General features: G+C 43.4%; 1 protein-coding gene and 1 pseudogene across 2 annotated transcripts; one reads left to right on the forward strand and one right to left on the reverse strand.

Annotated features, from left to right (window-relative positions):
- The first annotated feature begins 3,276 nt into the window (after window positions 1–3,276).
- LOC136462556 (uncharacterized) lies at window positions 3,277–5,104 on the forward strand (annotated as a pseudogene).
- A 13,881-nt stretch (window positions 5,105–18,985) lies between these two features.
- On the reverse strand, window positions 18,986–21,113 carry LOC136462557 (transmembrane 9 superfamily member 3-like). Of its 2 annotated transcripts, none has more exons than XM_066461653.1 (3): window positions 20,876–21,113; window positions 19,889–20,002; window positions 18,986–19,225 (listed from the first exon to the last, which is right to left on the reverse strand). In XM_066461653.1, the coding sequence occupies exons 1-3, from the start codon at window positions 21,017–21,019 to the stop codon at window positions 19,058–19,060; spliced, it is 426 nt and encodes a 141-aa protein (XP_066317750.1). In that variant the 5' UTR covers window positions 21,020–21,113; the 3' UTR covers window positions 18,986–19,057. The 2 variants fall into 2 exon arrangements, with proteins under 2 accessions (XP_066317750.1, XP_066317749.1); XM_066461652.1 differs by having other exon boundaries at window positions 19,889–20,005.
- Window positions 21,114–24,704: the final 3,591 nt, after the last annotated feature.

The following is a 24,704-nucleotide window of genomic DNA, read 5'->3' on the forward strand; positions in this document are numbered from 1 at the left end:
CATGTGCCGGGAAAATAAAGTGACTAGAACCTTACTCTTGTGGTAGCATGGATGTGGTTAATGACAACATCAAGGTAAATGTTATTCTCCATGCATGTTGGTTTCAGATTACGTGAGATGAATACATTCGCTTGTCAATAAAGAAAATCTTAATAGGCCTAACAGTTATGACATAACTAGTATTAATCATAAGCTTATTATAATTAGTTGGCTTCTACTAGTACTTTTTGTCTAAGAGAAGTTCATAATCCTTAGTGTGGATTGTAGCATGTGTTTGGTTCTTTGGATGAAGTGGAATGGGCTATGGTGACCCCTTTTTCTAAGTGTTTGGTTGGGAGTTGCCATGGAATAGGGTTAGAGGAATATTCCCCTAAGATTCATGTCCAGCGCATCCCCTGAAATTGAAGGGGATGGAGTCATCCCTCGATCTCCCACGCTGTCTCCTCTCCGTTTGTGTGCCCCTCGCCTCCCTCTTCTCTTCTGTCCTTCCTTCGTCTCTCCTATCTCCGTCACTGGTGCTTGTATTATATTCCACCTCTCTCCTGTCCTAGCTCCGCCTCTCTATCGTCCCTGGAACTGTACCATGGAAGCGTCACCCATGGATGCTCAACGATGGCGCCCATGGAGATGCCACTGTGACGGCAAAGGCTTGTGGAGGCACGAGGCCCGCCTGTGTGGAGATGCAGCAACACTGGCTTGTGGTGGCGTGGGGACCCTCCTATGGTGATGCGGTGTCCGATCCGGTGGCAGCGAGCTGTGGTGATGAGGAGGCCCTCCCATGGAGATGTGACAGTGGCGCCCTTGGATGGGAGCAGGCTGCCCATGGATGCGTAGCCCATAAGGATGCAACGGATTGCTTTGTCAATGGCTCACCAGTGAGGGTGGTGCAACGGCTCGCCGACGTCTCTCGACTGGCCGCCATGAGCAACTCTTCTTGGGTGCTCCATTGAAACTTAGGCCCCATGACAAACGTTGCAAATGGTGCTTGACCGCTTGTTCTTGATGTCGAGCCTGGTCCCTGAGTCAAACAAAAAACTAGGATACTTCTATGCCTAGGACAAAATAGGCTAGTGGGATTATTCCATCTTAAAAACTAGAGACGGAACCGTCCCATCTAGGTGTCTCGAAACCAAACACTTGCATACGGATCATTACTGGATTAATGCTTATCGACTAGTCTTGGTTGAATTCCTCTGAAGTCTCTTGGTTAAATTCTTTCAAAATCTGGAGGAAAATATTCCTATCCTATGAAATTCTCATAGGATTTTTCCTCTTTTATTTTTTTTATGTGGAGAAGATGGATCAGTGATTGCAACAAAAGGAACTGCAAAACTGTAGCCCGGTTGTATCTTGTTAGTACACCCCTTATCATGTCTTTGCTTAGTATGTAGTCACTCTTGCGTATCAAAACATGGCATGAAAGAAAAGCGGCGGTGTTTCATATAGTTGTGTCCTCTATCTTATAAACAGAGAATAAGTTAAGGTATATCTTATTATGCTGTAGTAAGATGGAGATACATGTTTCATTATTTTCTTCCCATGCATTTCATCTCTACTATAATGGACCAATCAAAATTATATTAGGTCTCCTCAGGAAAACATCCCCCGCTGAGAGCCTTCAATCATTGTGCACCCAGAAAAATACACACTAGAAATTCGTCTACATTAAAATCAAAGGTTAATAAAACATCCAAACCAAATCTAATGGCCACTGATTGATGTGTGCACTTCGCCTCATCAAGACCGCACCACGCCGCCCTCCAACGCACGCACGCGCGGCTTAAACGCACTTCAACGCCTTAAACCCCGCCGCCGCCGCGACGGCCATCCTCTGCTCCGTCGCGACTTACAGCACCTAGCACGACATCATCCGCCTCTGAGCGATCTCAGACGAGCCGCTCCGCCTCCGCCGCGACGTACAAGGACGAACGCGACATCCTCCGCCTCCGACTGATCTCAGTCGAGCCGAGCGACCTCATGCAGAAACGGGAAGACGTCCAGCACGCCACAATCCAGGGCCGGCGCGGCCATGCTCAGGCGGTGGCGGCGACCTCAACCGAGCCGAGCGACCTGCAGAGACGGGAAGACGTCCGGCACGCCGCGATCCCAGGACGGTGTGGCCACGTCCCTCCGTGCTGCGCCGATCCCTGCGGCAGCCGGTGATGCAACCACCATGCAAGATCCCCGCAGCAGCATGCACCTCAATGGTCTCTTCGACGGTGGGCCTCGACGTCCGGCCCGCTGCGATCCAAGGAGGCCACGGCCACACCCTTCAGCTCGTGCTAGCTGTGAGTTTTCTGATCCCCGCCGATGTTAGGGTTTCGAAATTTGGGGAAAACTTTGAATCTACCTTTGTTTTGAGACACGGAGAGGAATGCAACTGCCATGCGATGAGTTTTTGTAAGATCTGAATTTTAGTGCTCGGATTACTATAATAAGTATGCATGCTAATTCTTTATTTGTCATATCTAATTAGGTTCTGAACTTCTTTGGCATGTAGATAATATGAAAACGGGAGTAAATTCTGCAGGTTGCCGAGTTTATTGGGTTTCATGGATTAGTCTCTGAAAGCATCAAGAAAACTCTGGTCCAGGATTAACTGCCACCGCACTAGACGCCAAGGTCCCAAGGCAAGTTTTGAGTTGACAGGGAGCATGGTTTATATTTCTGAAGAAACATAGATAACGCAGTTGAATATATTATAAATACTATTTGTGTGCTGCGAGTCTGCAACTACCAATGTTGGTTGTTGCTTTGTTGCTGTCTTGTTTATTCTGAATAAATGAACCTTTATGAACTCAGCCAATCCTATGTTGTCAATTTAATTATCATCTCTTGTACTAATGAAATCTTAGTCTCATTTGAAGTCTTTGGCTTACTTTTTGGTCTCTCTTCCATGAAAACTTTTTGCCAAGAATACCGACACCGCTAGAGTACATTTTTGGGTCTATCTTCTGGTAACTGGATCACGTTCACTTTCACCAGATTCTTATGTATTTCTGCTCTTGTTCAGGAAAAAAAAAACAACTGCACGTATGATTGAGTTTTTCACCAGGCCTTTATGCTTTGGATAGCTTGCCCCGCTTGCTTTTCCTCATCTGCTTGAGAGATACATTTAGACAAGACAAGAGAAAATTTAAATATCCAAGAAGATTGTATGCTCCTGGGCGAATGTATCATATAGTTGTTGTCAAGTCTACCATTTTGATATTGTTGCTAAATAAATTGTCAAATGTATTTTTTAACGGCCTACTGATACTGTCAGGGCATACAAATCAAACAACCAAAGATTATTCCATGGAAGAGAAGCGTTCGTCTGCTTATCTGTTCTCTTCTGGAAGAGAAGCGGAAGATTGATAGAGCGGAAGAGTACTGCTCTTTCCAATTCGCTACCATCCGCCTTCATCGTGGTCATTCCGGTATGCAGATACAGATTTGTTCTTATACCTTAATAATCGTAGGTATCTTCAGCAATCGTGGCAGTATGTAACTTCGTTGTGGGTTGTCGCCGGGCACCAGCTGCCGCCCCCACGGTGATAGCCTGCTCCTGACGAATTCTCTGTTTGCTTCCTGTGGATTGAGTCGGATCCTGATGTGCTCTGTGTCTCCGGGCCAGGGATTGGCGGAACGCGGGATGGAGTCCGAGCAGGGGAAGCGCCTCCGAGAGGACTCCCTGATGCTCCGACACCCCCACCGCCGCGCAGAAGGTTTCGAGCCCACCACACCGGCTTCGGTTTCATCGTCCTCTTCTCCATCGTGATACAGAGTCTGTGATCTTGTGGTCCCAGGAGTGAGTGCTCTGGCGATGTGCTCTTCCCAGGCGAGGTGATGAGAGGGCGGCACCTGCCCCGAGGAGGTGGAGGATGAGCCCAAGGTGAAGCGAATGTGTGGAAGCTCCACGGAAGGGCCTGGATAGCAATTCTCCGGCCGCTGGAGAGGAAACGGCGGCTGGTCTTGATGGTCCGGGGAAGGGGAATGTCCAGGCCTCTGCTGAAGTCGCACAGAACACTAACCTGAAGCGGGCCAGAAATGTAGGCTGCATACCAATTGTCCTCTCCTTCTTGTATCAGTTTTTGTGGCTGATTTCTGTTCCATTTTGTGCCTGAATGAATCTGCAGCTGGCGGTTTGAATGGCAAGCAGGGCTGCTGCACTCGCGAGGGAGCTCAAGAACATCAAGTCAGAGCTGCACTTCATGCAGAGGAGAGGTGCGTTTTGCTAGAGGAGGAGAACGAGAGGCTCAGAGAGGGATGTGACGATGGAGTTGCCCCCGAAGAAGATGACTTGGTAATGGCGCAATGACGATTGCTTCTGCATTGGAGGACCAAATAAAATAGACAGGCTAATTGCAGCATTCCGTATATTATGATTTGATGACTTGTTGGAGCTTTAGGTAGGATTTGTTGCTATTTTTGCTGAGGATCGTCTTGTGCAGGTGAGGCTACAACTGGAGGCTCTGTTTGTAGAGAAGTCGCGGCTGGCGCAAGAGAACGCCAACCTGACGAGAGAGAACCGGAGCCTGATGCAGCTGGTTGAGTATCACCAGTTGACATCCCAGGATCTGAAGAAGGCGAGTTCAATGAGGCGTTCAGTTGATATTGAACTCTTTCGAACTTGGTCTATGCTCTGTGTACATCAGCACTCAAAGTGAGTTTAATCATGTTCTACACATGTTCTATTCTGAATACAGATTTGATGTCTTCACACTCAATCAGTCTATAGTCTGTACCTCCGGATACGTGGTCTTTCACTCATTGTCTGCCTGAAGTCAAGTTTTTGGCAAGCTTCCAATGTTTGATCGGTGTGGTACAACCTTTTCCTTGTGATTTATTTTAATAATTTTATATCCACCTCAACTTATGTTTGTCATATGCCACTGTTACGTGTTTCTGCATTCACTATGTGTAGCACTCCATTCTGCGATCCAATTGTTACACTGCCTCTGACATTTTAGATGGTCTTTTGGATTAAATTTTTGTGTTTGCAAAAAGATTATGGTTTGTGTAAAATGGTTCGCTTCTGCTGTGATCCAGGAGAGAATGACTGTAAGCCATAGGAGCTATTAGTAGCCGGCCATGGAATAATCTTTGGTTGTTTGATTTGTATGCCCTGACAGTATATTGCCCATGGAGTAGCCGGCCATGAAATAATCTTTTGCTTGTTTGATTTCTATTATCTGATATCGCTGTAGCGTTAGCACGGGCAATATACTCTTTAGTTGTTTAATTTTTATTATCTGATATTGCCATAGCGTTAGCACGGGCAATATACTAGTTACATTAATGATCCATAGATGGAGGACAAAAATAATAATAAGTAGAGATATACTCATCAATAATACACTATCTGCACGTTTATTCCAAGATATAACCAAGGCTCGCAACCGAATAATGCAAGCGAGTGTGATATTGACCGCCATGCATCCATCCCATATTTTGTCCATGCAAACATGGTGGTCGATATGACAGCCGCTCGCACTGCTTGGTTGCAAGGCTCACATACATCAAAGCATAAACATAAACACATGACAAGTATATTTAGATACTCATGGGGCATGCCAGGCTAGCCGCCGACTGGCGTCTGGGCGACGGTGGTGATTGGCGTCGTCCAGGGTTGACGAAGACACGGACGTGCTTGTACGTCGTCATTGCTGCCCGGCGGCAGCGTCGCGTCCACCGGGTGGACTTTGATCCACAGGTGAGCATTGTCGGGTAAACAGACCAGCCCACCACCTCTGACCAGGAGTTCGTCTTCTGGGGGTCCACCATGTCTTTCCCAGTTATAATGTGTGATGAGTACTATTGGCAAATATACATGCTACATATGTAAAGGATCGAAGAAGAAGAGGAGAAAGAAGAACTGTTGGTCTGCTGCTGCTGTGTGGCTGCGCTAGCTTTTAGGTACGCATGGAGCTTATTATATATACATGTCATATCAATGCATACATACCTGCTTACGAAGGTTTACATAGTTTGCCATGTCATCATCATCGATGATTGTGATGTAACAAAATGCATAATGCAGGTTATTTCCTCGTCATTACACAGCTAGCTAGGAATGCATAGCGTAGATCGCCCACACGTTGGGATTGACACAACTTTTGAATACAAAATTGTTTGCCATCGAGACATGCGCGCGCGTCCAATGACTGTACATAATCGTAGAACTAACAGCTAGCTAGGAATACTATTGGAGAGAGTACATGCTTCTCTCCAATATAATACATTGTTCATGACGGCCTTGCCGGTGCTCACCAAGAGCTTTGGTCATAACTCAAAGGTGCTGTTTGTTTGGGCAAAGGAAACACCAACGTAAAAGGAATCGTTACACGGCGGGAATGGGAAGGAAATCAATAATTTACTTATTTTGTTTGGTTCAGGTGTGGCAACCGGAAGCAAGTTTGTATTGACGTAGATGCTAGCGTAAGCGGTTAACGCCCAGGATCGGGTGTAATCGACGTGCTGAATGGCTGTTGACACTGAAATTTAGTTCGAGATGGAAGACTCAGGATCGGAAAGCCGAAATATTCAACCAAATCGGCTAGCTGAATTGCTAACGAGATCAACTGATGAGGTGACATCATCATCCCGAAAGGATGGGCCCTGTCGGCAGAGACAACAAAGACATAAAGCATGAAGACGCGTCGGACTTCACAAAAAGGAAAGATTGAGGTCCAAGTTATCATAATCTAGGAAATTTTGTTTTCTTTCCTGAGTTTTTTAATTGGTCTTATTCGACCAGGACTCGTAGTCAAGCCTTGGGTATAAATATTGAACCCCGGCTGTTGTAATGGACATCTCAGCGATCAATCAAAAACCAGTACCTTTACTTTTCGGCTTACCCCCTAGGAGTAGAAGTAGAGTAGATCTCGGCAAGTTCTTCGGCAAGCAGGGCTGCCATCGGTTAAGTCCGACCTTCGGTTTGTCCGTGAGTATCCGTCATGACTTATATTTTGTTTGTAAGGCTGCCCTCGGTTAAGTTTGATATCTTACAAGCACGGTATAAGTTAGTTATCATCGGTTAATTGTAAGGTTGCATCGGTCCGGGTCATATCTCTTGCAATTATCTGATACAAGTTACCCTCGATTCTTATCAAAATTTGTACGGTTGCGTCGGTTCGGCTCGTATCTCATACAAATTTTGATACGAATTAGTCGATGGGAAGCCGATGATCAAAATATTAGTCGATGGAGGTGCTGTTGTAAATCTGATGCCTTATACCACGTTCCGCAAGCTTAGAAAAGGTCCTGGAGATTTACTTGAAACCGATATGATGCTAAAGGACTTTGGTGGCAATGCATATAAGACCCATGGGTAGTTAACGTTGAATTCAACCAGGATTGACAGCCGATACTAGCAAAGTATCGCCTTTAGAGCGAAAAATTAACAATCCTAATTCGGCCTAAGAAGGCAAAAGCCGGTGCGGCACGCATCGCCTATAGTGCAAAAATAAAAAGAAAAATCATATGAAGAAAGCGTCAGTACCAAAACATTCGTATGCGATTCTAAAGACGAATCTCACCAACAAGGACGGATGGTTGCTAAAGGTTTTGGTGCCCGATAAGGAGTTTCGACGACTAAGTGTCTATAACGGAGATGTTACAAGTTGAGGATACATAGAGGTTGAAGATCACAAGTTTAGTCCTGCACGAACTGCACTCAAAGCATCTAAACGGACGGCATCGGTTTCTGCAATCAGCCGGTTGTCTTCATCAGCCGATCCAGAGATGGCTTTCTCTTTCTGACTCCGGATTGTCATGAGTTCGTTGTATCCGCATTGGGAAGTTGGGTCAAATTTGCTTCTTCAACCTGAATTAAGATATTGATCTCCTCCAGTCTTGCCAGGAGCTGTTCCTGTTCAGACCTCAGCTGATTGAGTTTTCCATGAAATTTGGAAGGGACGCTCTTCAAATCGTCAACTGTTTCCTTCAATCGGATCATCTCCCGTTTAATCGATTCTTCTCGAATGACCAAATTGCTCTGAGTTTCACAGTCAGCCAACCGCTGCTTAGCTTGGATCACTTTTGGAGCCTGACCTTCGATGAAAGCAGCAGGAGACAAAGCGGCAAGGAGATCTTGGTTCAGCTCTTCCTTAATATCCAAGAAGATATCTTGAAGTGGTTTTGCATTACAAACCAGATCGGCTATATCTTTTTCCAAATAAGGTAACATCGAGTGAAGCCGATCCTTGGTTGTGGACTTGTGGCAGACAAGACGATATCTTCCTGTTGAGTCTCAGGGGCAGAAGAGCTTACTTCGCCTTTTTCTATATAGTCTCCAATGTTAAAAGAGAAGATGCTCAGAGGGTGCGAACGTTGTGCCTGCAGAGACATGTAGGATTAAAGTAATAACAAATGATTGATTTTTTCGAATTATTCTAGAAAGACAAGATACCTTTTCTGGAGAGGGATGAACAGCCGAAGATGTGCCCAAGTCATCCTCGATCGGAAATGTCGACCAGCTTCTTCGACCCTGCCCGAACCAAAGATTAGATACGATTGGAAATGTAGACAGAAGAAAGCGGAGTATTTTTACCGCCAATGCTTTGAACGCTGAGGTTTTCTTTATCACCAACTGCCTGATGGGCACCTAGACCAGTTTCTTGATCATTTACAATAATTGGAATTGGTCCTGATCCATGGTTTTTATCTACAAGAAGGAATGATTGGAAGGAATCAAAGATTTGAAATACAAAAGAAGCAGAGGAATGTGGCCAAATGTTTACAGTCGATTGATTGACGGGCATCCTCAGTAGAGAAGTTGGATGGGGTTCCATCAGCATTCCTAGTATCATCTTCTTCCTGATCAGTGATTGGCTTGAGATAGAAAAATCAATAAGTATCATCTTCTTCGAATTTGCACTACTACAAAATGTTTATCCGCGGCGGCCGTTTTTGGTTTCCCGCGGCGGGCAAACCGGTCCGCCGCTGCCGGGAAGTCACGGTAAATCATGGCCTTCCTGCGGCGGGCTGCTTTGCCCGCCGCGGTTAATCGATTTACCGCGGCGGGCACCTAAGGAAGTCTGCCACGGTAAATCATTTGGAAAAAACAAAAAAAAGAAGAAAAGCCCACACGGGCTTGGATCTGGGCCGCACTGGACCTAGATCTCGCCGTCGACGTCGATCCGCCACCGTCACCTGGATCCGCCGCAGCTCCAGCCCGGTCGCGCCACCGTCAGATCCGCCGTCGGCGCCTCCGCCCGAACCGCCCCCGCCTGGATCCGCCCGATGTAGAAGAGGAAGGAGGCGCCACCGTCAGATCCGCCGCCGAGACCTCCGGCAGGGCCGCCGTCGCCTGGATCTGCCCAGCGGAGAAGGGGAAGGAGGGGCTCACGGTGGATCCGGCCTCCCTGGCCGCGCCACCGCCGGATCCACCGCCGGGGCCTCCGCCAGGGCCGCCGTCGCCTGGATTTGCCTGGTGGAGAAGGGGAAGGAGGGGCTCGCGGCAGATCCGGCCTCCCCAGCCGCGCCACCGCCGGACCCACGGCCGTCCATGCCTGGATCCGCGGTCGGCGCCCTCGATCCACGCCTGGATCCGCGTCCGTCCACACCGGCGCCCTCGCCTGGATCCACGGCCGCGACGCCGCGCCACCGCGTGCCTCGAGCCGCCGTCCACCGCCCGTTGAGGGAGGAGGAGAGGGAGGAGGAGGGCCGCCGGTTGAGGGAGGACGAGGAGGAGAGGAAGGGAGGAAGAGGGACGCCGTGCCTCGTGCGAGAGGACCGAGAGGAGTGGTGGCTACCGCCGGTTGAGGGAGGAGAGGATCGGAGGAGAGGGAGAGAGTGGCTACCGGTTGAGGGAGGAGTGGTGGAGAGAGAGAGAGGTGGAGTGAAAACCCTAAAACCCCCGTATATATAGCTCGATAAATCAGAATTGGATACGGGCCTCGCTGGTGTGCCTATTGGGCCGTGGCCTTTTCCGTGGCGGGCCTTATAATGTGTCTGCCACGGAAAATCGATTTACCGTGGCGGGCACCTTAAGACGGCCGCCACGGTTAATAGGGTATTTTCTGTGGTGGGCATCTTAATATGCCCGCCACGGTAAATCGTTTTACCGTGGCGGGCAAAAATGCCCGCTGCGGAAAATAAAAAGTGCCCGCCGCGGTAAATCGTGGGATTTACCGTGACGGACAAAAATAGGAGCCCGCCACGGAGACCTTCGGGACGACGCTGCGCAAATTGAATTTTGTAGTAGTGTTGAGATCCGTACGAATTCAAGACCTTCAGTTAGATCCTCCCTTGGCTTCAATTTGTCGGCAAAGAATAGTCCGGGGGGAAGCTGACCAAGGCCAAGTTGACGAGCTGCAACCACTGGATTGTAAAATTCATAAAAGGTGGGAGGCTTCTCTGGGCCCTGTCTGAACTCTGTTGAGAGTAATCCTGGTTTTACAAAGCACTGAAAGATGGCTCTAGAAGTTGGATCTCCACAAGCAGACTCCAATGAGTTTTCCTGCTCCTCTGAATAATTAGAAGAAGGGAAGTTCAGATTCCTCAAGTCTGCAGTTACCATGTTGTGCATATACAGGTTGAGCCATAATTGCAATAACCACCATGGTCCGCTGATCGTCGGAATTGGTTCGTTCTTTGACAAGCTCTTGGATACCTGATCCATCAGCCGATAAAAAGGATCCCAACAAATACTTCCCCAAGGGTATATCGGCACCGTTTGCTAAATGTTCTGCCAAATAGAGATTGTTGTTGGTTGGCGCACAAGATGAACCACAGAAGACATATTTTTCTAACCACATGTTTAGTAATGCCACGTGCTCCCTCTCACCAATAGTACAGGTCTCTTATGGTTGGCCATATAGCCAGTCCATCCCCCTCCTTTCAAATTTCTCAGTTTGAAGGATGATTTGTTGAGGAGGTTGAAGGGATGGAGAGGACCAGTGATTCTAAGGTCAGTCAGCATAAAGATGCCGGCCAAAGTGATTGTCATCAAGCCATGGCCAAAGATAAAAGCGTTAAAAGCATGGAACCAAAAGTAGGATGCTGCTTTCAGTAGTGGCTCATTTTTCTTCATGTGAGACAATGACAAAGTAATACATTGATTTAGATCATAAAGGACCCAGTTGCCTCGCTCTGCATCCGCTACCCTATGGTACCAATCTCTCTATCCTTTGAGGGGGAGCGGCCAAGCTCTGAAAGTATATTCCCAAACCGAAGAATTCATGACCGGCTACTTAAAAGGAAGCCTTTCGGTTTCTGAATTGATTACCTCAGTAGTGTCAGGATTGCCAGTCGGTCCAAGGTAATAGGCAATGGGGACGTCAGCTGACAGGACCAGGATTTCGCCCCTAAGTCCCTAGAAACAGAGCGGAAAATAGATTGAATCAAAAAGTCATTTTGTGACCTTCGAGACCAAAAGGGGGTAGATCCAAACTATAAACTAAAGTGGAAATTGGGGAACTATTGATGAAAGAGTCCTAGTTCATGCCTCTAGAACATGATCGGCGGTCGCCATTTGAGGATTGAAAAGATCAGATCCAAATCTGCGGATAAGCGTCGATGCTATGGTTGCCCGAATAAACTCCCGTTCCCAAGATCGCGTGGAAAACGCTGGATGCTCGACTAGGTCGAAGTTCTGAGTCTGCTAGGGTTTGGGGTTCGGAGAAGTTGCAGCCATTGGTGAGTAGAGCAAGAGGAAGAAACAGGAGCAGAACGACCGAATGAAAGAGGTGGGGGCAACTTGGAAATTTATGACGACTTTTGGCCTGAATAGAGAAATCAAGGAATGTGGTTGAAGGGCGCAATATGTGCAATGGTCATGGGTGGTAATTTTGAAATAAAATCATTTTATCCCAAAATTTGGGGATGTGTTGACACCGAAATTTAGTTCGGGATGGAAGACTCTGGATCGGAAAGCTGAAATATTAAACCAAATCGGCTAGCTGAATTGCCAACGAGATCAACCGATGAGGTGACATCATCATCCCAAAAGGATGGCCCCTGTCGGCAGAGACAGCAAAGACATAATGCATGAAGACACGTTGGACTTCACAGAAAGGAAAGATTGAGGTCCAAGTTATCATAATCTAGGAAGTTTTGTTTTCTTTCCCGAGTTTTTTAACCGGTCTTACTCGATCAGGACTTGTAGTCAAGCCTTGGGTATATATATTGAACCCCGACTATTGTAATGGACATCTCAGTGTATTCAAAAACCAGCACCTTTACTTTTAGGCTTATGCCTCCTCCTAGGAGTAGGTGTAGAGTAGATCTCGGCGAGTTCTTTGGCAAGCAGGGCTGCCATCGGTTAAGTCCAACCTCTAGTTTGTCTGAGTATCCGTCGCGACTTATATTTTGTTTGTAAGGCTGCCCTCGGTTAAGTTTGATCTCTTGCAAGCACGGTATAAGTTAGTTATTATTAGTTAATTATAAGGTTGTATCGGTACGGCTCGTATCTCTTGCAATTATCTGATACAAGTTACCCTCGATTCTTATCAAAATTTGTACGGTTGCGTCGGTCCGGCTCATATCTCATACAAATTTTGATACAGATTCTTTATCAGCTAAATCTATTAAGATTGGTAGGATTTCCTTGCTGTTTTTAATAGATTTGTTAGTTATCGATCTTGTTGTAACTAGTATTCTTACTATTTGTAACAAAGTCACCCCTTGCCCAGTTAAGATTGGAATGGATTGGCTTTGTATCTCTTCAAATCATCGCCTTGGTGCTTTTCCCTATTTACATCTCACTTTGACGATGGATTTAGTTAACTTAGCCATTTTGATCCAATCCTGATCGAAGATAGCATGTGGTCAGGACGTGTTTAACCCTAAGTAAAGCTTGCTAGTTGATGAAATCTAGTCTAGAACTGCTATGAAGGCTGCAATCGATCCTGTCGACCCTCACTATTAGCACTATAAATCAGAGATAGTTAAATAGCAAGTCTTGCTTATGGTGAAACATAGCCTATGGTTGCATGCTATGTCTACATCTGCTATTTAGTCGACCGCCTATGCTTCCACGATCGTAGCATGCTTTCACGATTTTGTTGAGCGCACATAGATTCGTATGCTTTGAGGGTTTAACCTGTTATCTCTATCATGGTTGCAACGGTCCGGCTTGTATCCCCACTGTTAGAGATGGCAGGTTGAATCTAATAACTGTATGGACTTATACACATTCAATGTATGAATGTCTGTATGCTATGACTTTACTTTCTCTGGAATCGGCAATTTTAGCCGATAGCCCATACATTGATAATATATTGGCTATTTACATGCTTTTGCTTGTTTTTCTCTTGGTTAAAAGCTAGCATGTTTCTCATTTAATGCCTCCACGTCTACTTCTTACACCTTTTTGCATGTTTTCATGATCATCAGCTATTTAGATCTATACAATTGAGTAACTGATAATTGCCGATATGCTTGTTTTGTTTATCATACATCATGAACATGCTGGATATGGACTCTCTTGTCGATAGCATTGTATCATCGGCTACTTAGCCGCGCATTTGGAACTGTCTGGACAAACACCAACATGTTCTACCTTAAATTACTGATCAATCTTGTCTCCTTGTCAATTGCAGGGTCAAAGTGACTGGCGCGCCCTAGGTCACGACCATCTGGTATGGTGTCCTCCTAAGTCCAAGGAGAGCTCGGGATCTGCTCCACGCAATTTCTCTCGGCTTGCTAGCGTGTCGACGACGGGGATTGACCCGTGACTTTTTTGCCGTATACAACACCTAATAATGCTACCCCACGTGCACCTGTCATTGTCCTAAGACCTCTGACTGTTGCACACGAGAGCCAGATAACTCCGGTAGTCTATCGGGTGTCCTCGGGGAAACCCGAATCATCCAGATTTTACAACTCATATAGGATCAACAATGGAGTTACTACAACATTGATACAAAAATTTCATACTTCGGAGTTGCGGAAGACTTATAGTAATAGGTTACAAAACATATTCAATTAAAACTTAATTAACTTAACTCCCAAAAGGTGTGTAGTACTATAGAAGCACCTTAGATGAAGTACCTAAGATAGAAGATATGATCAGATCATGTCGAGCCCACCGACATGACCCTAATTAGCAGCACAAGTCAGAACCTACAACATGGGTTTAACAAACCCTGAGTACATGAGGGTACTCAACAAGTCTTACCCGACCAATGAAAAGACTCCAAGGGCATGTAGGTTTAAAGGAAAGTTGGAAGCAAGTATAACTTTTGAAGAAAAGCTTACTACAAGTGGATCCTTACTTTCAATGTTTTAGCTGTGTATTAAGTTCTTCAGTAGTATCCAGTTTGCACCTGATCTAAATCAACCACTTCTTAAAGTATCTCATCTCTTTTCATATTCCTCTCATATCCATAAGTAACCATGTTTCCATTGATTAACTACGATGTATGGTTAGAGGGTCGAGTCTCCATAACCAAGGAGCATGATGATTCAAATCGATTAGGCCCAGCTGGGGTTTCCTTACCACACGACATACGTAGGTCCTGGACCTATGTATATCAACCCTCACTTAGATCCTCCAAAACATGAACCGGTCTACGCTACCTGAGAATACAGTACTCTACCTCCCTGTGTCGTCCCAGACAGATTCACAGGATGGGTACATGCTACTCTCTCCATTTCCCACTCCCAGTGCATAGTTGTCTTTTCACATAATGGAATAGCCGAGATATCAGGCTTACCAGAGTATGTGGCCAGTACTGCAAAGTCTCGACCACACGGTGGCCTACAACGAACGGTCCGTAATTGACATAGGCGGAGCACTACACCGACTCATTTCACGATGCAAGCTACCCGCCCGATCACAATTTAAACATTAACATATTCATGGTATTCTCACGATCCATAAACAGAGCCGAGAAGAACCAAGGTAAAATCTATATCTCATGAATGATGAAACCATCATTCGACTTCTATCGAAGTCTAAGCATTACTAAGCATAAGAGTTATCAACCTATTCATACTAGCAGTGCACGACTAAGAATACCTGAAATTAAGGTAATCATGCAGCAATGGTATTCGACCAACTCCTAATTACTTAATGCACATCTCACAAGACTTAAAGTATAATAAAGATTTATAAATACTAGAGAAGGATTTATGCTCTGGGGTTTGCTTGCGTTGCAGAGAAGGTTAGTTTCTCAGAGAGATCCAGAAGTCAGAATTGGCACCAACACCACTGGTGGAAAGGACCACCTCTGAAACTTGATCAATATGAGTCTTCTCACTCTCGTGCACTACACGTAATAAATGATGCTTGCTTTAACACATGATGGAGTGCATGACATGATGCACGATGAGGGACATTCAAGTGCATGACATAAGTTAAACAAAGTTAAGAAAGTTGAGTACAACTTTTCTTCACTAAGAACTAGGGTCATTATCTTACAAAGCATTTTAGTTAATTAACTATCTAGCTAGTTACTTAGTTGTCTATCATGAAAGGATTAACATTTAACTTGACTCGTGATCATTATAAGGAACTAATAATTAAGGCATATTAATTATTATATAAACAAGTTGATTATGTGGTTGTTAAGAAACCAATACTTATCATATTATGCTAGCCAAGCAAGGCAATGTATTTAACTTAACATTACACAAGTTCAACCCTGAGGGCAAGCAAGGATCATAACATGACCTAATCACATGCATTACTTAATTAGTCATTTGAGTAAACTATTTTATTTATTAACTAACAAGTTAATTATGAGCACAACATGGAAAGGATTAAGTTGCCAAGGAACATTAGGGGTTTGATGTTCCAAGGACTACAATTCAAGTATCAATACACCCAAGTCATTTAAGCATTCATATAAATCATTTTGGTATTTATTTAATTAAAGAAAAGACATTTAACACACTTAACTTAATTAACCAAGTTAGAATTATCAAAATAGTACCATAATTTTTATGAAGGCAGGTCTAAGCATGTAAAGCACACACAAAAAGTTTCATCATTAAAGCATAATTAGTTTAGCCTATAAAAATCATGGAATGCCCATTTATTAATTAAAAGAGTTAATTTTTAAGCATATCAACACTACTGAAAATGCTCAGCTCATGTTTTTCCTAGGTAGATCACATGATAACAAAGCCACACAAAAAGTTTCATAATTTTATCAGCCCTATTTATTTAGTTATGAATTAAACAAGAACCTGCACATTTTATCTTTTTTTTGAAAATAAAAAACCGCTGAAAACTTTTCTTACTCACCCCCAGCGACCCACGGTCACTAACGTGCGGGGCCGGTGGTCAAACCCAACCCTGCCCGCCTTGACCGCAAGCACGCCGTCGGGTCGACGGCATATCTCGCTGGCGGCAAGCTCTCCGGCAGCGGGGAGAACATCTACGAGATCCCAATGACCTAGCACACACACCTATGGTAGCCCGTTGATCGAATTAGGGTTCGTGCTGAGCACGGTCGCGGCCATGGCGGCTCGGCGGCGCTCGGCATGGCGGCGTGGCATCAGACGCGACACTCTTGCGTGAGCCCGACCTAGCTAGGTTTTGGGTAAGCACAAGGAAGCTCACCATGACTTGGCGACGTGCGTGGGTGAAGCGGTGAAGGAATAGAGGCAGCTGCCGGCGGTGGCGGTGACGTGGACCGGCGGCACGGTGGTGTTCCTGCGTGACATGAGCGGTAGAGGTCAAAACAAAAAGTTGGTGATCATCACTGCATCACTAGGGATCTAGGACAAGCTCTGAGAGGAAGAAAGCTGCTCTGAGATGCTCTGGCCACAGCAAGGTGACCTCGGCGGCCATGGCGGCACTACCGCGACGGAAACGGCATGCGCGGCCACTCCCAACGGAGACAGATGGCGCAAGCGGGTCAAGAAGGTGCACGAGGGTGAGGCGAAGCTAGGCACATGAGCAATTGGGTGGAGATGGATTGGTGGCCATGAATTTGGCCGGCAAAGCAAAGTTCGATGGCTGTGACGGGAAGAAGAGAAGGAAGGAGCGGTAACCGGCTCGGCGAGATAAGGGCGACAGGGAGGCTTCTAGGAGTCCAGCTCCTGCTTGCGAAGCGTCCAGGCGAAGCAGCTATGTGCTGGCGCGTGTGAGAGCGGCGAAAACGATCACGGCGGCTCACCGACGAAACTGTTGCATGGCACCTGGTTGTCGAGTACTGTAGCCGACTGAAGCCCAATATTCCTCCTCCTTTTTCTCCAGATTCTTAGTAGCAACTTGAAAAACTTCCTTAATCAAAGTTGCTCATCTAGATGTCCTCTCCAACTTTGTTTACAGACGCGAGCTCTAATTCTAAACGGTTAGAGAGATTTTGAATGAGGAACAGAGGTACTTTGAAACTGATTTCGAAAATTCAGTTAGGGTTTGAAAAATTGGTTTGGTTAAGCATCTTTGGTAATTAATTAGAGGTTAACATTTATCAAATTTAACAACCAATTACACAGTATCACAACTCAAGTATAGGACCAAGCAATTAAACAAAAGTTGTACCAACTTTATTCATGAAAAATTAATTTAAAAACTACCCAAAAAATTGAACTTAATAGCTGATTCTCAAGGACTTACGCATAAATGGCTAAGTTAGAAAACCACCCTCAAATTCAATCTTTGGGCCCCAAATAAAACATGTTTGACTTAAAATCACCTTTGAATTTTGATTCTACATTATAAAAGCACACTTTGTACTACAAATTTCATTTTAACAAAATTTTACTTATTTAAGCAAATTCACATATATAAATTCACAAAGAACCTTAATCATTAACATTGACATTATTTCATGCAACATGTGAAACATATTAATGCAACATATGAAACATCACATATGCAACATGAACATGACATAATTGAAACATAGAATGCATTAAAGAAACAATACTTTGTGATTATGCATAATGATGGCATGATCAAGATTTAATTAGCCTTTTAACACCTAGGGTGTTACAATAATACTCAAATGTATCACTAGAACTAACTTGCCTGCCATATTTGGTGTATTATTATAAGTGTGCCGTTTGAGTATTTCTATATATACGTGTGCAACAATAAGCAGGCCGGGGCACGCTCCCATGTGTTACACACATGTACGTATAGCAAGTGACTAGCAGAACCTACCTGTGGTAGCATGTGGTTAATGACAACATCATCGAGATAATGACATTCTCCATGTTGGCTTCAGATTACGTGACACGAATACATTCCGTCAGGAAAGAAAATCTTATTCCTTAACAGTTGTGGCATAACTAGTATATGTTAATGAAAAAGCTTAGTTGACTTCTACGAGTACTTTGTGTCCAAGAGAAGCGCTCATAGTCCTTATTAGTGTGGGTTGTAGCATGTGTTTGGTTCTTTGGATGAAGTGGAATGAGCTAGGGCTATCCCTTTTTCAAAGTGTTTGGCTAGGAGTCATATATGGAATAGGGTTGTTAGAGGAATACCCCCCCTAAGATTCAAGTACAACGTATCCCCTGAGATCCAAGGGGTGGAGTCATCCCTCTCCAACGCTGTCTCCTCGATCTCTGTTTGCATGCTCCTTGCCTCCCTCTTCTCTTCCATCTTTCCTTCATCTCTCCTGGCTCTGGTAGCACCGTCTGTATTATGCTGCTCTCCTACCCAACCTCCGCCTCTCTATCATCCCTGGAACTACCGTGGATGTGTAACCCATGGATGTGCGATGATGGTGCCCATGGAGATGTTATGGCGATGGCAATGACCTATGAAGGCATGGGCACTACTACAGAAATTAACTGTAGGGGCGGCTCTAGAGCCTCTGTAGGGGCGGCTGCGCCAGCCGTCCTTCCCAGGGTGTTCCTACAGAGGGTGCCTCTGTAGGGGCAGTTTCCAGACCGCCCCTGCAGTGCCCTCAGTAGGGGGCGACTGGTGTTTTCAGCCGCCCCTACAGTGGACTTCTGTAAGGGTGGCTGTATCACCAGCCGCCCCTGCTGTGTGTATTTGTAAGGGCGGTTCAATCAAAAACCGCCCCTACAGTGGATTTTCCAGCAAAAAAATAAATAATTTAAATTCAAATCTGACCACATATATATATATAATTCAAATTCGAATCTGACCGCCACAAATATACATATATACATCCACAAACACAAGACCATTATTTAGAACAATCCACTAAAGCAAAGGAAATGTGACCAAGGTCCAGATGAGCACAATGACACGGATAGTGCCAAAGGGCAATGCTGCTGTTGCACTATAAGCAATAGCAATAGTGTTCAAGAAGCAAAATGTCAGGAAGAGAGGTCCACAGAACAGACATCCTGTCAATAGCAAGTTCCTCACCTGTAGATGGAGGCAAAATGCAACATTACTACCATTATCATGCTAATGACAACTAAAGCAAACCGCGGACAGAGTAAATAACACATGTAAATTCAGGCAGGTTTATGTACTATGCTCATAGGTAACAGAAAATTAAAAACGGAAAGCTCTGCCACATGAACCATGGAACTGTCTACTGATGAAAACTGAAAACCACATGACTGAGCACATGTGATGGCCAGCTTGTGCTTGCGCTTGTGTATTGATAAAAGTAAAATTAGTACAGGCAGCAACATGGGAGCCACTAAGGAAATGCACATCTGAAGGTTTGATCTAAGTAAACCTGCAAAAATTAGGACATGAATGACAACAAACTGAAATCACAAACCCTAATTGGACTAATACTACTAGTGAATCAACAGAGCAAGGTCATATAGAGCTAACTTAGTTGGATTAATACTATTAGTGAATTAACAGAACTTCAATCTTTTATTAAGCGGACAAGAAAAACAGAAACCACACAGCTGACGATTACCTTTTTTAATACACAGAAATTACACTAATCCATATTTAGAATACGTATATATTGAACTGCACTTTCACATGCACGTGGAGATTTGAACTTGATTTTTTCAACTAAACCTGGTTGACCATATTGAGTTAGGTTTCGCTGTTCGAGCTCACCAGAGTAGATGTATCGACGCCGTGGATGGGGCTCGCCGTGGATGTAGCCACCAGAGGAGGAGGTCCCTGACCGCCACCAGACTTCATTGCAGCATAAGTGTTCAATGCGCTAGCCTTCTGTAACGAAAGAAATTAGGACATGAATGACAACAAACTGAACTCATATTCATTTTCATCAGATTTGAAACGCAAATATGCCTCTAACAGGACACAATGAACTCATACACAAGAAACACACACGAGCACATAATATTACCCAACTATAATCAGCCTATTCCTCCTATTACTCCATGCTGAAATTTAGCTAAAGTAAATGCTATGAACCTAGACATTAGCATGCACCCTCCCTCAGCGATCACTAATGCATTCATATAGCTGCACCTAATGTATTGTGCCTCCCGTGTAGAGCATTTGAAAGGTTCGAGATGCTTCCCTGTTAGTACCTAGCAACCATAGTTCAAGGTTGATCTATGCACAACCCTGTATTCAGTATATCATGTTTTCAATAGACAGTAATTATACATTTTAATGTATATGAAAAGAATTGGTATTGATGCACTCATCTACATTTCAGATAAAACATTGTCTGAATGAACTGAATTTGCACAAAACTAAACTATTCATATTTGGTTCGACTGTCAGGAATTATCTATTGATTCCAGCCTGACAGGTTTTGTTCATGTCATATAAACACATTTGATTCCAGCCTGACAGGTTGTGTTCAGGTCAGATTTCATAAAGAGGATTTGTAGGTCACTTCACAGCTAAATGTGTATACGGTTCTTTCTATCTGATAAATATGTAATTGTTTCTAGCTGATGAATATGAAGGCAGCAGCTGCGCATCCGTTTCCCCATAGCCACGTATCGCTGGCTGGCCAGCACAAGCAAGTGCGCGGCGTTGCCGCGCTTGTTTTCTAGTTTCGTCGGATTTCGGAACTTCACTCAAAAACCTAACCTGAACCCATCATGAGATTTCAGCGATTACCTTCATGATGACGCTGACGGATCCCTGGCCGCTGAGGTCGCCGACGGCAGATCTGGCCTCGCCATCGCCGGAGGAGTCGCGCCCCGCATCGATCCGAGCTCCAGGGCCCGCGCCGCTGTGCCGCTGCCCCGCTGCCCCGATCATGCTCCATGTCCATCCGGGCTATGCGCCGCCACGGGGCTGTGGGGAGAGGGCGCGGTGCGGGGCTGCGGGTTGCGACGAGGGGCGCAGATGCAGGGCTGTGGGGAGGACGCGGTATGGGGCTCGGGAGAGGGCGCGGCACGGTGTGGGCTAGGGAGAGCGGCGAGGGGCGCGGTGCGGGGCTAGGGAGAGGGCGCGTTGCGGCCGGGGCTCGGTGCGAGGCTGTGGGGAGAGGGCTAGGGTTTCGGCTTCTTTTTATATGCTTGTCCTTTCGATCCAACGGCTCTGATTCATCAGGGGTTCATCCAACAACTGAAATACATCGGGCTACACAGTGCCGGCCCAAAAAACCGTTGAATGGACTGAATTACACTCTTTTTTCCAAAAATTTTGTGAACTCTAAATTGAAAAAGACATAATGTTTAAAATATAACTATTTTTAAACTTTATAATCTTTGACCAATAATTTATCTAATATTTTTTATCTATTATAGTATAATTTAATACTATTAGATTTGTAATTAGATATATTATCCAATATCCAATAATCCTATTTGAATTTTTTTTTTCAAAATTCTAAATCAAAATGAATTATTCACATATAAATAATAAATAATACAGTACAAAATTTTATAATTATTTTTTATAGATATATTTACATATACAATAACTAAAACAACTACAACAGTTTCAAATTGCAAAATTGAACCTTTAAAAATGGGGAAAAAAGTAAAATTTTAAAAAATTAAAATCAAAACTACTAAAATAATTTTGAGACACCAAATGATCTCAAATGAAAATTTGATAAACATCAAAGTTGTAGAGGTCATGAAGATCTACAACTTTTATTTTGGTCATCTTGTCATTTGACAAAATTTGAACCTTTCAAATTTGAAATTTTAAAAAATGACAAGTTTGAACCAAAATTTGAGACCCAAAATGATTTCAACACAAAAAGTGATGAATACCAAAGTTGTTCAACTCATTAATATCTACAACTTTTATTTTAGTCATCTTGTCATTTGACAAAATTTGAACCTTTCAAATTTAAAATTTTGAAAAACAACAAGTTCGAACCAAAATTTGAGACCCAAATTGATTTCAACATAAAAAGTGATGAATACCAAAGTTGTTCAACTCATGAATATCTACAACTTTTATTTGGTCATTTTTTGATTTGACAAATTCTTAGCACACATTGTTCACTAATCTTACACATGTCTCATATAGTTTATAAAACCTTATGAGAGATGTGTCACATTTGTGAACAATGTCATTACCACTTTGTCATATGAAGAAATGACCAATACAAAAGTTGTAGATCTTGATGAGTTATTCAACTTTGGTATTTATCACCTTTTCAGCTGAAATCATTTGGGGTACCAAAATCTTGTCTGAAAGTTGCATTTTTTTGAAATTCAAAATTTAAATTGCTCAAACTTTTCATATGTATATATTGACAAAACCAACAAAATAAATTGATAGAGAATGATTTTAGAAAATTTTAGGAAAAAAATCATCAGATTTGGAGTTAGTATGAGAAAGAAAAACTAGTTACAAAGTTGACCCACAGATTAAAAAGAAAAATCATACTGTTCACAATGATCATGTAAGGATAACCTAGAATAGTGTGATTTCTCTTTTTAATCTGTGGTTAAACTTTGTAACTAGTTGTTCTACCTCATACTAACTCCAAATGTGATGGTTTTTTTTCCTGAAAATTTCTAAAATCATGCTCCAGCATTTAAGTTTGATCAAACTTGGATGTGACAATGTTTTACACATTTTAAAATTTGAAATTTAAAATTAGACAAGTTCAAACCAAATTTTCAAACCCTAAATGATTTCAGATGTAAAAGTGATGAATACAAAAGTTGTTCAACTCATCAAGATCTACAACTTTTATTTTGGTCATCTTGTCATTTGACAAAATTTTAACCTTTCAAATTTGAAATTTAAAAAAATGACAAGTTCGAACCAAAATTTGAGACCCAAAATTATTTCAACATAAAAAGTGATGAATACCAAAGTTGTTCAACTCATTAATATATACAACTTTTATTTTAGTCATCTTGTCATTTGACAAAATTTGAACCTTTCAAATTTAAAATTTTGAAAAACAACAAGTTCAAACCAAAATTTGAGACCCAAATTGATTTCAACATAAAAAGTGATGAATACCAAAGTTGTTCAACTCATGAATATCTACAACTTTTATTTTGGTCATTTCTTCAGTTGACAAATTTTTAGCATACATTGTTCACTAATCTTACACATGTCTTATATAATTTATAAAACCTGACGAGAGATGTGTCACATTTGTGAACAATGTCATTACCACTTTGTCATATGAAGAAATGACCAATACAAAAGTTGTAGAGCTTGATGAGTTATTCAACTTTGGTATTTATCACTTTTTCAGCTGAAATCATTTGGGGTACCAAAATCTTGTCTGAAGTTGTATTTTTTTGAAATTCAAAATTTAAATTGCTCAAACTTTTCATATGTATATATTGACAAAACCAACAAAATAAATTGATAGAGAATGATTTTAGAAAATTTGAGGAAAAAAAATCATCAGATTTGGAGTTAGTACGAGGAGAAAAAACTAGTTACAAAGTTGAGCCACAGATTAAAAAAAGAAATCACACTGTTCACTATGATCATGTAAGAATCATCTAGAACAGTGTGATTTCTCTTTTTAATCTGTGGGTAAACTTTGTAACTAGTTGTTCTCCCTCATACTAACTCCAAATATGATGGTTTTTTTTTAAAAAAATTTCTAAAATCATGTTTCAGCATTTAGTTTTGATAAAACTTGAATGTGACAATGTTTTACACATTTTAAAATTTGAAACCAAATTTTTAAACCCTAAATGATTTCAGATGTAAAAGTGATGAATACAAAAGTTGTTCAACTCATCAAGATCTACAACTTTTGTTTTGGTTATCTTGTCATTTGACTAAATTTGAACCTTTCAAATTTGAAATTTTAAAAAATAACAAGTTCGAACCAAAATTTGAGACCTAAAATGATTTCAACATAAAAAGTGATGAATACCAAAGTTGTTCAACCCATTAGTATCTATAACTTTTATTTTAGTCATCTTGTCATTTGACAAAATTTGAACCTTTCAAATTTGAAATTTTGAAAAACGACAAATAAGCACTGCAGGGCGGCTGGTGATTGAGCCGCCCCTACAAATCAACCCCAACCGTAGGGGCGGCTCAAGTTACCAGCCACCCCTACAGTGCCATCTGTAGGAGCGGCTGGGCTGCTGGGGCCCGAGGACGCCCACTGTAGGAGCGCCCCCAACCCAGCTGCTCCTACAGTAAAAATGCCCCCGTTCCTACAGTAAAAATCTGGCGTAGTGGGGGCCCACCCATGTGGAGAGGCAGCAACACTGCCTTGTGGTGGCGTGGGGGCCCTCCCATCAAAATGCAGTGCCGATGGCAAAGACTCGTGGTGGCGAGGAATCCCTCCCATGGAGATGTGGCGGTGGCGCCCTTGGATGGGTGGGTGGGGGGCATGGAGATGTAGCAGGCCACCCATGCATGGATGCGCAACCCATAGGGATGCAGCGGCTTGCTTTGTGAGTGGCTCATCGATGTGGTTGGGGCAATGACTCACCAGCTTCTCTCGACTAGCCGCCATGACCAGCTCTTCTTGAGTGCTCCAATGAAACTT

Source organism: Miscanthus floridulus, chromosome 7 (genome assembly GCF_019320115.1).
Source record: "Miscanthus floridulus cultivar M001 chromosome 7, ASM1932011v1, whole genome shotgun sequence".
Lineage (NCBI taxonomy): Eukaryota > Viridiplantae > Streptophyta > Magnoliopsida > Poales > Poaceae > Miscanthus > Miscanthus floridulus.